Source organism: Prunus persica, chromosome G6 (genome assembly GCF_000346465.2).
Source record: "Prunus persica cultivar Lovell chromosome G6, Prunus_persica_NCBIv2, whole genome shotgun sequence".
NCBI classification, from domain to species: domain Eukaryota; kingdom Viridiplantae; phylum Streptophyta; class Magnoliopsida; order Rosales; family Rosaceae; genus Prunus; species Prunus persica.
Genome location: NC_034014.1, coordinates 7730301 through 7751584, shown reverse-complemented (window position 1 = coordinate 7751584; position 21284 = coordinate 7730301). Strand labels below are relative to the sequence as shown.

Here is a 21284-nt window from a genome sequence, read left to right as displayed (position 1 = left end):
TAGTGGGATTTTACTATGTTGATGACATTGTACCGAGTCGTGTTCATCAAGTTTGGGGCTTCACTAGTGAGAAGCATAAGAAGCTTTGGTTATGACATTGACGATTGGGATATGTTTCATTTGGTTATTTGCAGTATTTGATTCCATCTTTATTTAGTGGAGTAAAAATTTCTGATTTTCAGTGTGAGACTTGTATTCTTGCAAAAAGTCACCAAACTTTTTATCCACCTAGTTTGAATAAAAGCACAACTCCTTTTGATTTAATCCATTCAGATGTTTGGGGTCCATCTTTGATTATTACTGTCTTTGGTGTTTCCTGGTTCGTGATCTTCATTTATGATTGTACTTGGTTAACATGGCTTTCTGTTATGAAGCATAAAAGTGAAGTTGGTTCTTTATTCAAGAATTTTTACAAGATAATTCATATTCAATATTCTCGTTGGATTAAAGTTGTTTGATCGGATACTGGAGGAGAATTTGTTAATCTCACACTCTCAGATGTCTTCATTGAAAAATGGTATTCTCTATGAAACTACTTATCTGCAAACTCCTGAATAGAATCGTGTGGCTGAACGCAAAAGTAGCCATATTCTGGAGACTGCCCAAGCTCTCCTTATTTGGGGGGGGGGTGTTCCCCAAACTCTTTGGGCCGAAGCTATTCAATACGTCATCTACATTCTTAACTGTATGTCTTCACGTGTTTTGGATTTTAAAACACCGCTGCAAACATTGGCTGCTCATGTCCTTGTCAGTTCACATCTCAATCTCACTCCGTGCATTTTTGGTTGTGTGGCGTATGTCCATCTCCGTAAAAATCATAGGATCAAGTTGGATCCATGTGCCTTCTGTTGTGTATTCGTGGGGTTTTCCCCCAACAAAAGGGTTATCGATGTTACCACCCATCTACTCGTCGGTTTTATGTTACTATGGATGTTATGTTTATGGAAAATGAGATTTTTTTTTTCTTTATAACGTGCCAAATCATGTCATTCAAGGGGAGAATGAAGTAAGGGAAGCACAAAATTGGTTTGAAGTGGAAATAAAGGGGATAGAGGAGCAGGATTTTGGGACTGAATAGGGTCCAGTCAAGCTGCCAGTTGAGCTAGGCAGCTCAGCCGAGTCGCACTGTCCAACCTAGCTAAATTGAGCAGCCCAACTGCTGAACTGAACAATGCCTTATCTTGAACATTAATATACCTGATCATGCTCTACTGAACATCTCTGAGTTAAGTTTTTCGAATCCTAATACTTATCAAAATATTGTTGAATTTGTGAAAAAATTATCTATAAGAGCAAACATGAGAATACCACCAAACAGGTTCTCACCAGAAGGCAAAGTGCAATATGCAATTGCTCATTATGTCTCTACGCACATATCATCTCTTCAAGCTAAGGCATTCGTCAATCAGATGGAAGGAATTAAAATTCCTAATAGATTGGAAGAAGCTTTGCAAGATCCAAAATGAGTAGAAGCAATGAATGTGGAGGTGGAGGCTATACAAAAGTATAGAACATGGGAAATTGTTCAGCAACCTGAACGAAAGAAACTAGTTGGATGTCGAAGGGTGTGTACAGTTAAGCACAAACCTGATGGGACAATTGACAGATATAAAGCAAGACTTGTAGCCAAAGGGTATATGCAACCGTATAGAGTTGATTACCAAGATGCATTTGCTCCAGTGGTGAAAATGAATACGGTGCCAGTTTTATTGTCCTCAACAACTAATTTAGATTGTCCTCTCAAGCAATTTGATGTGAAGAACGTCTTTTTCCATGGAGATCTAGAAGAAGAGGTGCACGTGGACCTTCCACCTAGTTATGAGCTGTCTAAGAATATTGGGAAGGTGTGTAGGTTTCGAAAGGCTCTATATGGCTTGAAGTAGTTTTCGCGTGCATGGTTTGGGAGGTTTATTGAAGTAATGAAGAAGTATGAATATCACCAAGGTAATTCAAATTATACCATATTTATCAAACGTAAGGACTTAGGGGGCTTTAGAGTTTGAGATGAAGGTGTGTAGGTTTCGAAAGGCTCTATATGGCTTGAAGTAGTTTTCGCGTGCATGGTTTGGGAGGTTTACTGAAGTAATGAAGAAGTATGAATATCACCAAGGTAATTCAAATTATACCATATTTATCAAACGTAAGGACTTAGGGGGCTTTAGAGTTTGAGATGAAGGACTTGGGGGCTTTAAAGTATTTTCTAGGAATCAAAGTGACTCATTCTGCTACTAGTATTTGTCTTTCTCAAAGAAAGTATGTTCTAAACTTGTTGATAGAGACTGGTATGTTAGGGTGTGCACCAGTCGAAACCCCTATTGTGCAGAATCATCACCTAGCAATCTATCTTGATCAAGTGCCAACCAACAAGGAGAGATATAAGAGGTTAGTGAGAAAACTAATTTATCTTTCGCACACTCAACCAAACATCGCATATGCGGTTAGTGTTGTTAGCCAGTTCATGCATTCTCCTTGTGAAGATCACTTAGTAGCAGTTATGAGGATTTTGAGTTATTTGAAGAAAGCACTAGGAAATGGCTTGATACTAAGAAAACTAGAACATTTGGATGTCAAGGGTTATACATATGCAGATTGGCCTTGCAATATTACAGATAGACGTTCTATATCACGTTACTTCACTTTCATTGGGGGTACTTTAGTTATATGACATAGTAAGAAGCAAAATGTAGTGGCTTGATATGCAGTTGAGGCATAGTACATAGGTGTGGCACAAGGAGTTTGTGAGCTTCTTTGGCTAAGGATGCTCCTTTCTGAAATTGGTTTTCAACCATAGAAAATAATAGAGCTTTATTGTGACAATCAAGCTTCTACGAAGATAACAAATAATCCAGTTAAACATGACATAACTAAGCATGTTGAAGTGGATAAGCATTTTATCAAGGAGAAGTTGGTAGGAAATCTAATTGATATACTGTCTGTAAGGTCAGAAGAATAGCTGACAGATGTCTTAACACATGCAGTGTGGGCATGAGAGATATCTAAGCACCAATTTGAGGAGGAATGTTGGCATGAGCTGATTTCCTTGTGTGATTCATGTTACTTAATTAGAGTAGTTACCTAGTATGATTCTTTGTAATTAACTAATTACTTATTTTATAGAAAAAATCAACTTGTACATGTATATATATATTCTCCTTATGGAGAAATATGAAATACAATTCACAAATACTCAACCGTGTGTTTTAGTTTGAGTCTTTAATCCAATGAAACCCAATTCTATATGGGGTCGTTTGGTACACAGTCTTGGCTTGGACTAAATTTAGTACCATGTTTGTTTCATTTAATTCTAGTCTTAAATGGGATTGCTAATACCGGGCCCACCAAAAACACCTCATTAGGAGGGGACTACTAAGCCCATGTAGAAAGGGAGGATTAGCTAGTCCTATGTTCACCAATGTACAAGATGCATATATTATATTGTAATACTAATAACATATATTACTATTATTATTATTATTATTATTATTATTATTATTATTATTATACATATATAATATATATAAATACATATAAATGTATACACATATATTATTATTATAATATACTCATGTACACATACATATTAATATTATAATAATAGCATACATGTATACATGTATATATGTAATATATATTATATTGTATATTAATGTACATATATACACGTATATATATAAACACATATATACATATATAATATATAAATACATATAGATATATATATATATATAAGTATATATACATATATGTGTATATATATATTATACCCATGTATGTATTATAATATACATATACACATATACATTATATATTTATACTATATGTATATATATATATTATAATATACATACATATATATATGTATCATACCCATATATATATTATAATATATAGATACACCTATATACACATATATTATATACATGTATATACGTATATATATGTATATTATAATATATAATATATATACATATGTATTTTATAATATATATAATGTATATGTATATATACATACATATATAATATACGTATATACACGTATATACACGTATATTATTATTATTATAACATACCCATATATATTATATATTATAATATACATACATATATATAAATATATGTATATGTATTATACCCATGTATATTATAATATACATATATACACCTATATATATATTATATGTATGTATATATACATATATATTTTATATATTATAAAATACATATATACATATATATAGATATTTTTGAAAAAATAAAAAAAATTCTAGTCCTAGTCCAAACATACACCAAACGTAGGATAAGTGTTATCCAATTTAGATCAAGCCAAACCAAGCCAAGCCAGTCCCTAAGCATAATCCATGTCAAGACAGTCCTGTGTACCAAACGAGCCCTATGTTAATTCAATCCCAATCACCAAATACGGGTGTCTAGAGACCAATTTATGATGTTCATGGAATCAATCAAGTTTGTTCTATGGGCCTAGAAATCCAATAATATCTGCCCAGTCCTTTTATCTCCTACTCAAAAACGGCACCGTTTGCACCGATAGAAAAATCAAACACCAAGTCCCAACCGCATACGCAACCCAACCCACATAGTGTGGAGAGTGCCTCTAACTCCATAACACGTGGAAAGCCACCCCAACCCTAACCCTCCTTCCTTCCTTCCTTCCTTCCTTCCCCTCTTTATAAAATCTCAAATCCACACCTCGCATTTTCTGAAAACCTCGAACCCAACCGCACCGGGTTTTTCCTTCTCTCACCGGAGACAGCACAACAATATCTGTACACCTTCACCTGAAAACTCAATCCCAGATCTGATACCCACCGCCCTCGCTCTCTTCGCCGATCGTCTTCTCTCTCCTCAGGTCCCTTCCCATCTAAATCCCCAATTTCTCATCTTTTAAATCTGTACATGTATATATATGTTATGAGATTGGTCTCACTTTCTGATTTTAATGATTTTGGGGTTTTTCAGGTTGATTTTTGATAACGATGGTGTCTGACGCGAGCAAGAAGAAGGCGGCACAGAAGAAGGCGGCGGCGGCGGCCAAGAGAGGTGGAAAGGCGGCGGCGTCGTCGAAGTCGGCTGCGACCGAGTCGCAGAACGGAGCTGATAAGCTATCGAATGGCGTCGGGGCGATGCATATTTCGGATCGTAACTGCACCGGTGTTCTCTGTTCGCATCCTCTGTCTAGAGATATCCGGGTGTGTATACGAATATGATGTCGTTTTCACATTTTTCATCTGATTTTGTCTTGTTAAATTCCTATTTGGTTTACATAAAGTTCGCGTCTTTTGTGTTTTGGGTAATGTAATAGCTGTTTTTCTTACTAAAAAAATATATACTGGAAACTCTAGGTCTGGATGAATTATCTGATAGAGCATGTTCAGGAATCTTTGTCTCCCTTTTGAAAAATATAAAAACACTGTGGCCGTTCCATTCAGGTCTATATATTTGCTAATTTTGTTTTATTTCCTTTCAAAAAAGTAATGCAAGCCTATTTCTTTGCTATATAAGATATAACTGTGTATCTGCATATAGGTATAACTGTGAGCACACGTGATAGGTGCGTGGGAGAAATGGGTTAGTTTGGTTAAGCTGTAAATATGGTTGAATGGGGGAAGACAATGTGTTAGAGCACCAACCGTTAGATTCAGTGTTTTTTTTCTTTTATATTTTATATTTTCATTTTATTTAGTAAAATTCTTATAGAATTTGTTTCAAGGTTTTAGGCATATGTAAAATTCTTATAAATTTGTTTTAATGTTTTGTGGATGTAGTTGTTTTTGCTATCCCTCTATCAGGAGGTTCTCTTGTTGATGGTGTGTTTATAATTTTAAAACTTGATCCTAGTTTGTTAAAAGTTCTGGTCTAGTTTTAGTTTCTTATAATGGTTGAAGTTGTAGATTAATCCATCTATAGGAGACTTTCCCAATTGAAATGGCTGGTAGTAGTGATGAATTAACATTTTTTTCTTTCTGATCATTGCAGATAGAGTCTCTAACAGTTACCTTCCATGGACACGATCTGATAGTTGATTCTGAACTGGAGCTTAATTATGGCAGGTTTGTTGTAGATGCTTCATTCGAATATGAGAGAATCAAAATTGGATTAATTTTTTTATATGTATATATGAAACTTCTGTATTTTTTCTTACTTTTCAGACGTTACGGTTTGCTTGGTTTGAATGGGTGTGGTAAATCTACCCTCCTAACTGCAATAGGCTGCCGAGAGCTTCCAATTCCAGATCACATGGATATCTACCATCTCAGCAGGGAGATTGAAGCTTCAGACATGTCTTCACTTGAGGCTGTCATTAGTTGTGATGAGGAGAGGATAAGGTTGGAGAAAGAAGTTGAAGAACTGGCAGCTCAGGTAAGCTAGATTGAATTAACAGTTAAATTCAACCTTGAGGAATACTTTGCTTTTTTGATTTTAAAAGAACTCTGAAGTACAAAAACCAGTGTTTGATTATACAAAGTAATTTGCATAGAGTAAAAGTTAAAAGCTAAAAGTTCTGCATACAGATAGAGTATGAGAATCGAGTTTAAATTTGTAGTTTTTTAGCCCTGTGTTACAATGAATTTTTTAGCCGTATTAAAATAGCTACTTTTAAATCTCCAACAAATCCTAATTTTTTGAATAGTGAAAAGCAAAGAAATTATTTTCAGATGTGAATTATGGGAGCTTTGTTAGGCAGCTTGCTTCTTTAGTATATATTTCTTATGACTTCTTTTACATTTTTCAGGATGATGGTGGTGGAGAGCAGCTTGAACGCATTTATGAGCGCCTTGAAGCATTGGATGCAGCAACTGCAGAGAAGCGTGCTGCTGAAATTCTATATGGTCTTGGTTTTGACAAGCAGATGCAAGCAAAGAAAACTCGGGATTTTTCTGGTGGTTGGAGAATGAGGATTGCACTTGCACGTGCTCTGTTTATAAACCCAACCATCCTGTTGCTCGATGAGCCCACCAATCATCTTGGTAAGCTTAAACTTTAACTGGTTTGACATTTTAGTTATTTTGTCAAATTTTTTTTTATAATTTTGATTGCATTCTTAATATGCATGGAATAGGAATCTGTAAACTCTAATGATATGCTTGGCTTGATAGTTCCAACTTCTGAGAATTTTTTTTTTTTTTTTTGCATGTCTTTTTAATGGCTTGAGCAGAAATTTGTGGTTTTAGATCTTGGAAATTGCCCACCATATATTTGCAAATTATAGTTTGCTCCAGGGCCAATTTCTGATATTTGAAATGGCCTGCCCTGTACTGCCAAATGATAGTCTGCCCTAGGAGCCAGTTTCTGGCAGTTGGTAGGAAATTTTTCTGAAATATTATCTGGATCCTGAATATTATACCGTACAGTCCTTTTTGTTATCAACATTCATTTTGTTATATAGTTTGACTTTCACATTGCTACTGATTTTTAAGAATTTAGTTGAATTTGGTCTTACATATGTTTGTGAACTGGTTGTCCTGCTGTAGCTGTTTGACTCATTTCATCTGTTAATGTGCTTGTCTTTTGTTTATGTGAAGACAGCATATTTCAATGACTTTAAACTCATGGTTAGTTGTCTTCCTTTGGTAACAGATTTAGAAGCCTGTGTGTGGTTGGAGGAGACCTTGAAGAACTTTGAGCGCATCCTGGTGGTGATTTCACACTCCCAGGATTTTCTTAATGGTGTGTGCACAAACATCATCCACATGCAGAGCAAGAAACTGAAGATCTACACTGGAAACTATGATCAGTATGTTCAGACCCGTTCTGAACTAGAGGAGAACCAGATGAAACAGTATAAGTGGGAGCAGGAACAGATTTCAAACATGAAGGAATATATTGCTCGGTTTGGGCACGGGTCAGCAAAATTAGCTCGTCAGGCACAGAGCAAAGAGAAAACCCTAGCAAAAATGGAGCGCGGTGGCCTTACGGAAAAGGTGGCCAGAGACAAGGTTCTAGTCTTCCGTTTTGTTGATGTGGGAAAGCTGCCACCGCCCGTACTTCAGTTTGTAGAAGTCACATTTGGTTACACTCCTGATAATCTGATCTATAAGAACATTGACTTTGGGGTTGATTTGGACTCGCGTATAGCTCTGGTTGGGCCAAATGGAGCTGGAAAGAGTACTCTGTTGAAGCTGATGACAGGGGAGTTGTTCCCTAGTGATGGCATGGTCCGGAGGCACAATCACCTTAGAATTGCTCAGTTCCATCAGCACTTGGCTGAGAAGCTTGATATGGAACTGTCTGCCCTTGCGTATATGATCAAAGAGTACCCAGGAAATGAGGAAGAAAAGATGAGGGCTGCAATTGGTAAGTTTGGCCTATCGGGTAAGGCACAGGTGATGGCAATGAAGAATTTATCAGATGGACAGAGGAGCCGTGTGATCTTTGCTTGGTTGGCATTTAGGCAGCCCCAATTACTTTTGTTGGATGAGCCAACCAATCACTTGGATATCGAGACAATTGACTCACTGGCTGAGGCACTGAATGAGTGGGACGGGGGTCTGGTTCTTGTTAGCCATGATTTCAGGCTCATAAACCAGGTAGCTCAGGAAATTTGGGTATGTGAAAATCAAGCTGTGACCCGGTGGGAGGGCGATATTATGGACTTTAAGCGGCACCTAAAGGTTAAGGCTGGTTTAGGTGAATGAGGCTGCGGCGGACACCCACTTCCATCAAAGTTTGTAGTAGTTCATTTGTTGGCCTTGCTTTACACTTGTATGAGACAATGTAGTGAGGGTACTTTTTACTATTTCTGAGCCATGTCTTCTCAGACTGACTATGACGGAAGACGAGCGGAATGGGCAAAAGGCTTGGTTATTGTTTCAAGCCGGCAGCAGTTTCTATGCCCTTAGCCCGACGTGTAGGTGGGATTTTTTGTTTACATTGCGCATGTTTGGACTTCTATATTTTGCTTGGTTAGTAGCCAAGTCGATTACATTATAGTTATTTTAGGTAGATACATTGCCTATGTCCTTGTTCTTTTCCTGGAAAATGTTGTACCTGCATATTATTTATTATATTGGAAATTCTATCTTGGCTGGCCTCACCGTTTCATGTCATGGCATGTGGCTTGGGATCATTTTATTTCGTTGTGGATGTGGCTCTTGCAATGTGTTACATTTACCAGAGAATAATTTCTACAGAACAGAAATGGTTAGAGACCATCTAAGAACAATGGAAAGGAGGGAAATTGTAGAGCAGATTACTGTTACATGATTTTGAGCGGTTTGTTTGATGGATTTTGTTGGAAATGTGATAAATTTTTTTTTTCTCTATTTGCGTGATGCTTTGTGTCGCTATGGGGGTTGTTTGGCTGCCTAGAAATTCTAGGAAATTGGCCAACGATCATTTAACCAATAACATTTATGATTTGTCTGAGTGTCAGGAATATGAAACAGAATTGTTATTTGATGTCATTAAAATATGAAACAGAATTTTAAAAAAGTAATTAATTTGCCCGAACCCTATGCCAGAGAACCTCAGTGATAGTGATGAAGAAGAACCAACGCCCAACAAGCTAAAGCAATCTCAACCTGAAGACGGATACGAACTTTGCAAGAAGAGGAAAAAGTAATAACAGTAGAAGAAAATGAAAAAAAGAAGAATATGTAGAAGAAAAAGAGGAACCCAGGAAACGTACCAGCTATTAGAATCACCCTAATTTTGCCTCTAATGGCTTAACCCTTTCCAAAAGTCGAATTTACCCCTAAATAGCAAGTTATGTGCCACTCATGTGATTAAAACTAACAGAAATTGTAATGAAATGACTCAATTAGAACTAACGAGGGAGTTGAATAACCTAATTGTCTCGAAAAAAAGTTCCGGAACTCAATTGAAACTTGATTAAAGTTCAGAGACTTCTATATAGTTAAAAACCCTAAAATATATAAGGTACCTCAGTGGAGCCCAATTGGGTGTGGTTGATTGGGCGAGCACGCCAGTGAGGGCTGTGATCTGCTCCTCCTTCAAGGGGCGTCATCTTTCAATCATGGCGGCTGTGAAGTTAAAACAAAATAAATAAAAACTCAAGTTAGAATCTAGGGGTATTATGGGTACAAGGCTGGAGTTATATTGAAAAATAATAATGAAAACAAAAATATTTGGTGGGGTTAGGTCGAAATAAGAATCAGAATGGCAATAGCTTGACTAAAATTTTCATATAGGAAATGCTTCCTATGGATCACAGTAGCATTTTGCTTTTCATAAGGAATCACATGTGCACCTTGATTTCCAGTTTTTGTTTTCTAAGACAAATATTAGAAAGGTCCTTTATAAAAAGGCGGAGATCAAACCGGTTGACCAAAACAAAGTTAGGATAAAATAATCCAACCACAAATATACTTGTAATAAAAAGGTCCATCAAGGCAACAGTTAGGTTCGACAGCAAGCAAGAGGGAATTGAATCTCTGCACCAAAATCCTTGTTTACTTTTAAATAGCATGCAGATAGTGCGTTCATACTAGGGGCGTGCGTTCATACCAGCCGACATAGCCGCATCGAGTTGAAAAAAACCGAAATAATCGTGTTGACTAAAAAGGTCAATATAGACTAAAAAAATAAATTGGACTGAATTGAATGGGTTCTCGTCTCGATTCTTGTCGTGTAAAAATCGATCTAAAATGAACTGGACCAGTTAAGTGTAGTTATTCATTTATATTTAAATTTACTATTAAGCCTAATTAATATTCAAATCACAATACTAATTAACCTCAAGTAATATCTAGATATTTTAGCTCAATTAATACCCAAATGTCTTAGTCCCAACTTATACCAAATTAAATAACAACTCTAACCCCACTTCTTTTTCTTTTTTGTGAACCATAGTTGTTCTTTTTGTTGCGCTTCGGTCTCTCCCTCTTTTCCACCTCTTTCTTTCCCCTTATCTTCCTCTTTATCTCTTCTACAACTTTCTCTTTTCTTCCTATTTTCACTTCTTTCTATTTCTATCTTCTTCACCTATTGCCCTTTTTCTCTTATTCCAAACCAAAAACCGGCCGAACCGAGCTGAAACATCATCATTTAGACACTTTGTATGAACATCATACCGAACCGAACTCTGTATAAGTTTCAATTTCAATTCAATTCAAGAAGTAAACCGATCCAAACTGACCGTCCCTACCCCACTTCATACCCGATTCTGGCATTTGCACTGTTGCTTCTCCAAAGATTCTGAAATCATGGCAGTCATTTTCTAGTTGCCATGGTCGCTAGCTTCTCTAATGTTATATATGTTGGAATCTGAGCCTTACTCCACCTGGTCTAACTGTCTCTAGGATTTCCTTGAGTCGTGCTCTACTATCCCGATGGGCTATAGTCGAACCATACTTGGATACCAATTGTTGTATTATGCACCGATATTGCCCAAACCTTAACCATCTAGGTCAAATACCTTGGGTGGGTTCCAGCCCAATGCACCTCCAGGTAGGGTTGGGCATGGTCCGGTTTACCCCTCAAATTAGAACTGAAATCAAAACTTATACACAGTCTATTTAGTTTTCATACAAAGTGTATGCAGGAACCAAACCAAACTGGACCTATGCGGTTCTGGTTTGATTCGACCGATTTGGAATAAGAGAAAAGGAGGAAGAGAGGGAGAAGAGATAAATTTAAAGAAGAGAAAACTAGGAATAAGAGAAAGATGTAGAAGAGATAAAGAGGAAGAGAGGGAGAAAGATATAGGTGGAAAAAGACTGAAGCACAACAAGAAGAACGACTATGGTTAACAAAAAAGAAAAAGAAGTGGGGTTAGACTAGAGTTGTTATTTAGTTGGGTATAAATTGGGACTAAGACATTTGGTTATTAATTGGGCTAAAGTATCTAGATATTATTTGGGGTTATTATTGTGATTTGAATATTAGTTAGGCTTAATAATAAATTTGGACATAAATGAATAACTAAACTTAACATAACTAGTCCAGTTTAGTTTAGACCCTTTTTTTTTTTTTAGTAAGAACCGAATGGGAATTGATTCAACATGGTCTAGTTTGATTTTTGAGTCGAGTTTGACTTTTTTGGTCAACACAGTTTTTTTGGACTCAGTTTGGCTTAGTTCATTAGTTCAAATTAAGAGTGAATCACTTATATTTGAACTGTAGATTATTACTGTATTCTTCAATGTGAGACTTATACATCATGGCTTGAATCGAGCCGCCTACATTAACAGCTCCTCCCTAATTTGAGCATTTCCTCTTGGATGATTTATTTGTAACCTTTTAGCTGTCCTTCAAATATAAAATTCTGAGTCCCCAAATCAAACAAAAAGGGTTTTATACACTAAAAAATGGTGTATATATGATTTTAGTAAAAAATATATATATATGGCTTTATTTCAGAGAAAAGTAAAGAAGAAATTTCTGGCTTCCTTGGACAGATTATTGAGAAATGAGAGAACAAGTCCAACACCATGAAAAATATGGCAAAAATTTTCTGCCTCTGCTCGTGGGCAAATTACTATTGAGAAATGAAAACAAATTAATCTAATACACCATGTAAAAGATGGCAGAGGTACAGCAAAGAGACATGACATATATATAATATATATGAAAAACCAAATTTGTTCATGATCAATAGCTCTGCACCATAGCTTTACAAGAACCCCAGTTCCCATCACTAGAGGAGCTTCTTTCTTCCTTCTGCCATTGCCGATCGTCATCTAATATCTTCTCAAGCTCTCGTGGCTGGCAAGGAATGGTGAGTGCGCCTTCATGATCAAAACCATACTCCTCAGCTGCTTGCTCCAATAGCTTCAAGAAAGTTGGGTGTGTTAAGTAACTCAAGGCCACCACAAATCTCTTTGGTTCATCTCCATCCACAGCTATCACAGCAAAGTGACCCTCCTTCACATCTTCCGGCACACGTGTTGAGTCATCGGAATAATTTGATGGTTTTGATCTTCCCAAATATAGACTTCTTTGTAGCTTTTCTACTACAACTTTGAGCTTGACAATGCTATTCTTCTTCTTGCAAGCACTACTAGTTCTAGACTTTTCCATGTTTGTGTTTGTGCTTAATTTTTCTTTGGTCTAGAGACTTTTTCTTTTTCTTTTTTCTTGTTTTTTGGGTAGCCTTTGGTCTAGAGACTTAGCTATGTTTGATGGTATTTTTGGTACGTTAGCTCACTTTATTATATATTAGTGTTGGGGATAAGATTTGGAGGGTGTTCTGTTTACATTGACTTGGCATGAAATAGAAAGGACAAGGTGTGTTGATGACTGTGTGGAGTTAAATTTTGGGAGAGACCAGTTTATGTGAATGTGAGTGACTTGTAGGTAAATTTTGGGAGAGACCAGCCCATGTGAGTGTGAGTGACTTGTAGGTTCCAACTTACCATGAGTCGTCTTGTCAACCTCTTTCTCTACCAAATTGGTTAACGACACTGACTATACTGTGTATAGTACTCATCTTATGTCGTTACTCAATTAATTTCTACCCAACTTCATTATGGTCGTAAGTAGTTTTTTGCGCAAGTATTTTACTATACAGAGCTAGAAATCTCTGTATTCTTTTGTATTTCGCAGTAAGCAAGCTCTAATGGGGAGGTAACTGCTAGGCCAGATTGAAATCGAGCAAGAACTTTTGAAACTATTCAGTAAGACATTATTAATTCCCCGATGTGGGATTCACACTTTCAACGCATATTATGAGAGCCCTTAATAATTGCAATATAACAAGCTAATACCGGCCGACTGTCAACCCAAATTGCATTCCATGCTCATTTCAAGTTTCACAAGCATAAAATATAACATGTTACTCACCTTATTACCAAATAAAATAAAATAAAATAAAATCCTTACATGTTAAAGCGTGTGAGTAAAAAAGTGATAACGAGTGCGAGTGAAATGAAATCTGTGTATTAATTACCGGCTCAATACTGTAGAATAACCTAGAAAACGTCCTTGTTGATTTGATTAATGAATAACATGATCTCTCACTCGCGCCCTCCATAAGATCATACATCTGCCTGCAGATACCATGCATGGTAGACCCTGGAGGACGTACGTACGCATGCTTATTAAAACGCTAAAGCACATGGTGTAAAACATTGACGCGGATCAGCCTCCATCACACAAATTCTTTGACGTGTTAAATGCATGTCAACACATATACTGCACAAATTCAGAGCTTGCTTCTGTCTGTGGTTCTTGTGTCGAGTATAATAAAATTTAATTTCATGCATTCATCGGGTTTTCTATCTAAAATAAATATCATTTTTTCCATGTTATTCATATGGTGATGAAAAGGCATCCTAAGCTGAGTTAACAGTTCAGCCATTGGCTTTTATGAAGAAGAGAGAATTGACTCTCTTATGATCTTTGAGTGTTCACTCTAGCATTCTTTTGGTTGTGTTTTTCATTTATCCAACCTTCTCAATTTGGTTTTCTCCATAATCTTCATTTCTTCTTCCCTAAAATATCTCTATTAACCTCCGTCCTTTTTTGTCTTTTCCTCCCCGCCTGAAGTACTGCAATGATGGTTGCTCTTTTCAAAATTTAAACAGAGAAAATATAAATAGCATATTCTTGTTACTTAATTTGTTCACAACGCAGTCATCAGATGATAAGTTTTGGGGAATTGCAGGCACCTCAAAGGCCATAAGGTCATATAAAAAAGCTGCCCTAAATGCCTGAATTTAAATTTGCACATGAAATTGCTCACTCACTCACTCGACTAGTCTCTTGTCTTTCAGTTTCAAGGTCTACCGTTTTGTCAATCACATGGAAGACAAAAAGATTGGCATGGAAAATAAAATGTGATGTATTTGTGGGGATCAAAACCTAGCTGGATAGGGAGCATAATTGGATGTGGGTTTTTCCAATTCCTCCTTAAATTTTAGCTAAGGAGGTAGTTTAGTGACGCAGCACAAGCAAGGTTTCAAGCGAAACCTTGAGTAACAAGAAAAACTGGATTCCACCAGAAAATTAAGAGAAGCTCTCTTGGAATGATGTTATTAAAAACTGAGTTGCCAGAAACGTTAGACAAGCCTGTCTAAATACACAATTCTCAACAACCCTCAACCCTTCAACCACTAGGGGAGTTATTACATAAAACTGAAAAAACAGGATTAATTTGGAGTCTTAATAACGTAACTCCTAAACTGTCCAAAACAGAATTTATTGGAAAATTAACTACCAAACTTTAATTGCAGTTTTGGAAGGCCAAACGACCTCAGAATGCCAAAATCCATCATATATCACAGCAAAGCTGTGAGTTACACTCGTGGCGTCGTTCCAATTCCGAAATGGTATTTTGCGTCCTAATTGGAGCTTGGACGACAAAACTGCATATTCCCACTACGTCCTTTTTCTAGCTCAACCGCGATAAAATCTGCCATCTGTTCTACATCATTTAGGGAGCCCATTATGGATGCTCTTACACCCATATTTTTATTTTTCGTTAGAGAAAGGCCCAAACCCCCCATAAATTAATTTCAAGATTGATATTCATTTCGGAAAAAGGTCTCGACAACAGCCTCCATTATGTTCTTCAGGCAATAAAACTAATTAGCATTGTTGCCACTAGATGGGGGAGAAACTAATTGAGACTTTTAGGACTTTCCGTTGGGGTAAGACCATTTTGATTGGTTTGAATGGTATTTTTCATGACATATGCATATGGTCATGAAAACTGGCACGTACGATGCAATATGAGAGGATATATAATATGTGAACGCGGTTGTGAGAAAACCAATCAATCAAGACAAGCACAAACATAAAGTACGTACAGGGTTGCAATATCTATCCTACAAACATATATTTCGGTAATGAATTGAGAGGGATTAATGTCAATCTACATTACCTAATTTAACAAACTTCATGTTTATAGAACTTACTTTCACAGAAGGAAAAATTATTTGGCCCTTTTTTACAAGGTCTTACAAGTCTAAAGATGTTAAGAAAAGTATTACGTTTTAGGTTGATTGCAAGAAAAACCTATCAACTAAGGGCCTGTTTGATAACCATTTTAATTTTAGTATATTTCATTTTTTGTGCTAGAGTATAGAGGAAAATGAGAGTGAGAATGGGAGCAAAGATGCGATTGAGAGAGAGGATGAGAGGGGATGATGAGAGGGAGGAGTAACAAAAGTAAAAACAATTTTAAATTGATTTCAGTTTTTTGTTTTTTAATCAAGGAAGAGAAGGGATTCGACTGATATAGCAAATAATAAGTGATCTTGCCAATAATAACAACGTTCCATATCTCATCTTTAGTAAATTACTTCTCAATCTCTCTCACCCTCAGTAACCCTCTCTTAATGTCACTCTTAGGGTTTCCCCACTCCGAACACTAAGTTAACACGAGGCTGTCAAACACATCTTCTTCCCGATTTCGACCCCAAACTTCATCCCAACACTTCTATGGTGAGCCAAAACAATGAGAACATGCATGAGCAAATGCATACAATAGAGCACCATATTGCTGAAAAGTTACGAAAAATCAAACTTGATGATGATCAGCAGCTCTGCACCATAGCTTTACAAGAACTCCAGTTACCATCACTAGAGGAGCCTCCTTGTTCCTCATCTAAAATCTTCTCGAGCTCGCTTGGCTGGCAAGGAATCATAAGGGCACCCTCATGGTCAAAACCATACTCCTCAGCCGCTTGCTCCAACAGCTTCAGAAAAGTTGGGTGTGTCAAGTAACTCAATGCCACAACAAACCTTTTTGGTTCATCTCCATCCACAGCTATCACAGCAAAGTGGCCCTCCTTCACATCTTCTGGCACATTTTTTGAGTCATCAAAGTTGGAATTTGATGATGATTTTGATCTACCCAATGAAAAACTTCTTTGTAGCTTTTCAACTACAATTTTGAGCTTGACAATGCTCTTCTTCTTGCAAGTAGTACTTGTAGTTCTAGACTTAGCCATGAATAGTGCGCTTATTCTATTTTCTTTTTTGTACGTTGGATTGATGGTATTTTTGGTACGTTAGCTAACTTCATTATATATAGTGTTGGGGATAAGATTGGACGGCTTCAATTTACATTGACATGGCAAGAAAGAGAAATGTTGATAAAGTTGTGTTGTGAGCGTGTAGAGTTAAACTTGGAGGAAACCAGCCCATGTGAGTAGCTTCCAACTTAGCATGAGACGTCCCTTTTAACTTGTCATGTCAACCTCTTCCTCCGGCCAAAATCATTAACGACACTGCTATTGCTTTACTGATCTTCAACTATCTTATTTCTCGCAGAAGTTTATACGAAACGAAGTACTTAATTAGGTTATGTGCTCCTTAATCTTATTTTTAATGCATGTAATATAATCTCCCTTCCAAAGACAATACATCTGCAGATTCCATTGAGGAGCTTGACCTGCAGGGCGTACTCATGCTTTCGATTAAAGTACGCAGTGTAAAATTTTGACGCGGATTCGTCCTCCATCACAAAATTTCTTTGATGTGTGAAATGCATGTCTCCATTCTAAAGTTCGATTTCTGTGGTTCTTGTTTAAAATTTTCATTTATCTCATGCACGTGCATTCCACGAGATCATCATGTTTATTTCTGAAATAAGTATCTTGTTCTTTTCTCAAACCGTGGAGACCTTTTCCATCTTCCCACATGGGCATGGTGTTGAGTTAACAGTTCCAGCTTTGGCTTTCATGAGGAAGGAGATCTTTTTTTTTAATTTTAATTTTAATTTTTTTACTCTTATGATCTTTGAGCGTTCACTAGAATTACTTTATTGTGTTTTTCATTGATTCAAATGTTTACTTTAACTTAACCCAACTTTTTCCTTCTTTTTTTTTTCCCCCTTGTTTAAGGTTCGAAATCTCCAGGCACCCAATAAATATTTGTGTAAACGCTCTCCCCCAATATCGTTTGTTAAAAAAAAAAAAAACACCTTCAATAGATGTGGTGATAAAAGTATTCTTGTAATCCACATGGTGTACATATAAGGCCTACATATAACAGTACCTGCATGGACAACTTGCTCTAATCTCTGTCCTGTATTTCCCCACCTGAAAAGTACATATAAAATAAAAGAGCTTTCAGTATCCCTCAAAATCTATCATGTACTGTAACTGTACTACTCCATCTTTCTAATTACACAGCAACAATTTTAGGTGAACAACTTTTATAAAAAAAAGCAGAATATGGTCAGATATAGAGCATTTGAAGGTCGTGTAAAATTGGATGAGCTTGTACGTATATTAGTACTCTAGAGGATCATAGGTGTTTGCACTGAGGTCCTGGATTTAGTTAATTCTTACAAATTGGTTGCATTTAATAAACCCAACCAATTTTATACGTTTGTTTCTCTTCCAAAACAACTGTAATGATTGTTTCTGGGTTTCTTCCACGTGATAAGCTTTTGGTTGCAATTTGCAGCACCCCAAAAGGCCATAAGGTCATTAAAAAAAAAGGTTGAGTCTAAGCTAGGGCCCCTAGTGCTTGCAACTCACTCACTCACTCACGCACTCACTCGTCTAGTCTCGTGTCTTTCGTTTTCACGGTCCATCGTTTTGTCGATGATATGGAACTGAAAAAATCTAAAATTTTGTGATAGGCATGGAAAAAGTGATATTTGTGGGATCAAAATCTAGCTGGTTACACCTAGATATTTTGTTAGAGAAAGACCAACAATGCAGGTTCAATAAATGACACCCCATCTCGATTAATTTCAAGAGTGATTCATTATTGAATATAAAGGTCTCAACAGAAGGGAGAAACCACAGGCACTAGTTAGTTAAGGTTCGCTTTTGTATTCGTTGGGTAGGTACGGAAAGGACCCCATCATTCTGATGAGTTTGAACTCGGCACATTGCTATTTGAAGAGTTAACATGGAATATTGTTGTCAAAAAAAGCAATCACAACCATAATGTGTGATTGGCTGCTACTAATTACGTTGACAACGACATTGATATTTCTAAATGTCGACCAAATCAAGAAAAAAACAAAAAGTAATCAATTACGTACGAGTATTTGGTATCAAAACAATCTTCCCTAGCTAACGGAAAGTTCCCTAATCTAGTTTTAGGACTAGGAAGTGGTTACTCAGAAAATAAGATAAGACTACCAACTTTTTCACCCGATGACGGTGGTCTCATAAAAATCATATTCCAAATAAGTAACAACTAGATCAGATTAGGAACTTAAGATATATTCAACTTATAAAGATGCCATAAAATTTCTGGCTTTTCGCATAGAAGAATTTGATAACTAAGTATGTACGGTTTCTTTTCAAGTAACTTTATATTATATATGTGTGTGTATTTGCGCTCCATAAGAGCATCTCCAATGGAGATGTTAAATTCAACATGACATCTTTGGCATGTATAAAAAATAGCTGAAACTCACTCCAACTGAAATGTTAAATCCTACGTGAAATAACATTTATATCCCATGCTGTTATTTTTGATTGTTTGACTTTGTGATGTTATTTCATTATTTTTCAATGAATGTGCCAACAAAGTAATAAAATAATATTTTAATTTGACATATCAAGTGGAATGTAAAACTATATTATATATCAAATTCCCACTTACGTCATCACATTCAAATTTAATGTTTGATATTGGGGAGATGCTCTAAGAGACACACCGAACCAAACAGCAGAATATGTCAAATATGAAAAGTAATAAATAAATTAATATCCGGAAAAGAAAGAAAAAACAACAATTGCAGGTCCTATAGATGCATCATGCATGGCAAGTTGTATGATTTAAGCCTGTCGCGGTGCTGATTAAGGTCATATAGTTGTACCAACAGGCGCAAATGAACTCCTTGGCTGACTGTATATGGACATTAATTGTATTATTTCCAGCATGAAAGTGTGCAATCCAGTTTTGTGTGAAGAGAACATATCACTGATCGGATACATCATCCCAAAAAGGTCTTAAAATGCTTAAAGAAATAATGCAAAACGCCTTTCACACATCTTTCGAGGGCTTCTAGTTACTGTATCTAGGGTTTAAGAATTTAAGAAGGGGCAAGAATCTGTTTGTGTTTATACAACAAATCTTATCAGTGCCCCAATAGAATCTACACTCCTCATCTCTACGGTGTAAGCCTCTCACTGGGCGAGGCTAGGAGAAGAGAGAAATCTTGTTCATGATCAGTAGCTCTGTACCACAGTTTTACAAAAACCCCAGTTACTAGACGAGCCTTTCTTCCTCTTGCCATTGCTGATCATCATGTAAAACCTTCTCAAGCTCGCTTGGCGGACAAGGAATGGTGATTGCACCTTCATGGTCAAAACCATACTCCTCAGCTGCTTGCTCCAATAGCTTCAAGAAAGTTGGGTGCGTCAAGTAACTCAATGCAACCACAAATCTCTTTGGTTCATCTCCATCCACAGCTATCACAGCAAAGTGACCCTCCTTCACATCTTCGGACACATTTTTTGAGTCATCGCAGTTGGAAACTGATGATTTTGACCTACCGCACAATAGACTTTTTTTAAGCTTTTCGACTACAATTTTGAGCTTGACAATGCTCTTCTTCTTCTTGCAAGTAATACTAGTGGTTCTAGACTTGGCCATGAATATTGTGCTTTATTTAGTTTATTTTCTTTTGATCTATGTTTGATTGATGGTATTTTTGGTACGTTAGATCACTTTATTATATAGTGTTAGGGTACTGGACGGTTTCTATTTACAGTATTGACTAGCAAGAAAAGAGAAACGACAAGGTGCTGCACTGTGTGGAGTCAACTTTGGGGAGACCAGCCCATGTGAGTGAGTGACTTATTATAGCTTCCAACTTAGCATGAGACGTCCCTCTTGTCATGTCAACTTCTTCCTCTACCGAAATCATTTACGACACTGCTACTCATCTGTTTCCATGCGTTATATTAAATGATTCCTCTGTCTAATTTCATTATGAAATTTAACGAGCTATGGTTAACCAAGCCTATAATGATTACGAGCTAACCAGTCAACTCGATCTCAACCCAGATAGCATCCCAATCAATTATGTTTTCACAAGCACAAAAATATAGTGAGCTTATAGTTTTGTTCTTAAACGTGTTTTACGAAAGGCATAGCTTATGCTTTACAAGGACCGATGTCGTTCTAATATCTCACAAGATTTTAGTGTCTTGAAATTTGTGGGTGAGCAAAAGAACGATGGATTCATAACATTTTCAGTGTGCGAAAGATGTCCACCGGATTAAGATTGGCTTAATATATTCGTAGAATAACCCAGCTTCAAATATCTTATCTCTCATGCGAAAAGCTTGTACGAAGTACATATATCATGTGCTTCTTAATTGAATCAATCCATATATAATATGATCTTCCACTTTCCCTCCAAAATATGATGCATCTGCAGTGCC

The 21284-nt window shown here is 36.6% G+C and overlaps 4 protein-coding genes across 4 annotated transcripts; 1 reads left to right on the top strand and 3 right to left on the bottom strand.

The window, feature by feature from the left end:
• On the top strand, positions 4611-9065 carry LOC18773033 (ABC transporter F family member 1). Its single transcript, XM_007207065.2, has 6 exons — positions 4611-4867; positions 4978-5207; positions 5995-6068; positions 6168-6378; positions 6752-6986; positions 7597-9065. The coding sequence occupies exons 2-6, from the start codon at positions 4995-4997 to the stop codon at positions 8652-8654; spliced, it is 1791 nt and encodes a 596-aa protein (XP_007207127.1). The 5' UTR covers positions 4611-4867; positions 4978-4994; the 3' UTR covers positions 8655-9065.
• LOC18774629 (auxin-responsive protein SAUR50) lies at positions 12421-13514 on the bottom strand. Its single transcript, XM_007206051.2, has one exon. The coding sequence runs from the start codon at positions 12997-12999 to the stop codon at positions 12571-12573; it is 429 nt and encodes a 142-aa protein (XP_007206113.1). The 5' UTR covers positions 13000-13514; the 3' UTR covers positions 12421-12570.
• On the bottom strand, positions 16082-16924 carry LOC18775433 (auxin-responsive protein SAUR50). The gene has a single exon (XM_020566757.1). It carries the CDS (start codon positions 16872-16874, stop codon positions 16458-16460), a length of 417 nt encoding a protein of 138 aa, XP_020422346.1. The 5' UTR covers positions 16875-16924; the 3' UTR covers positions 16082-16457.
• Positions 19624-20607, bottom strand: LOC18772003 (auxin-responsive protein SAUR50). The gene has a single exon (XM_020566910.1). The coding sequence runs from the start codon at positions 20488-20490 to the stop codon at positions 20104-20106; it is 387 nt and encodes a 128-aa protein (XP_020422499.1). The 5' UTR covers positions 20491-20607; the 3' UTR covers positions 19624-20103.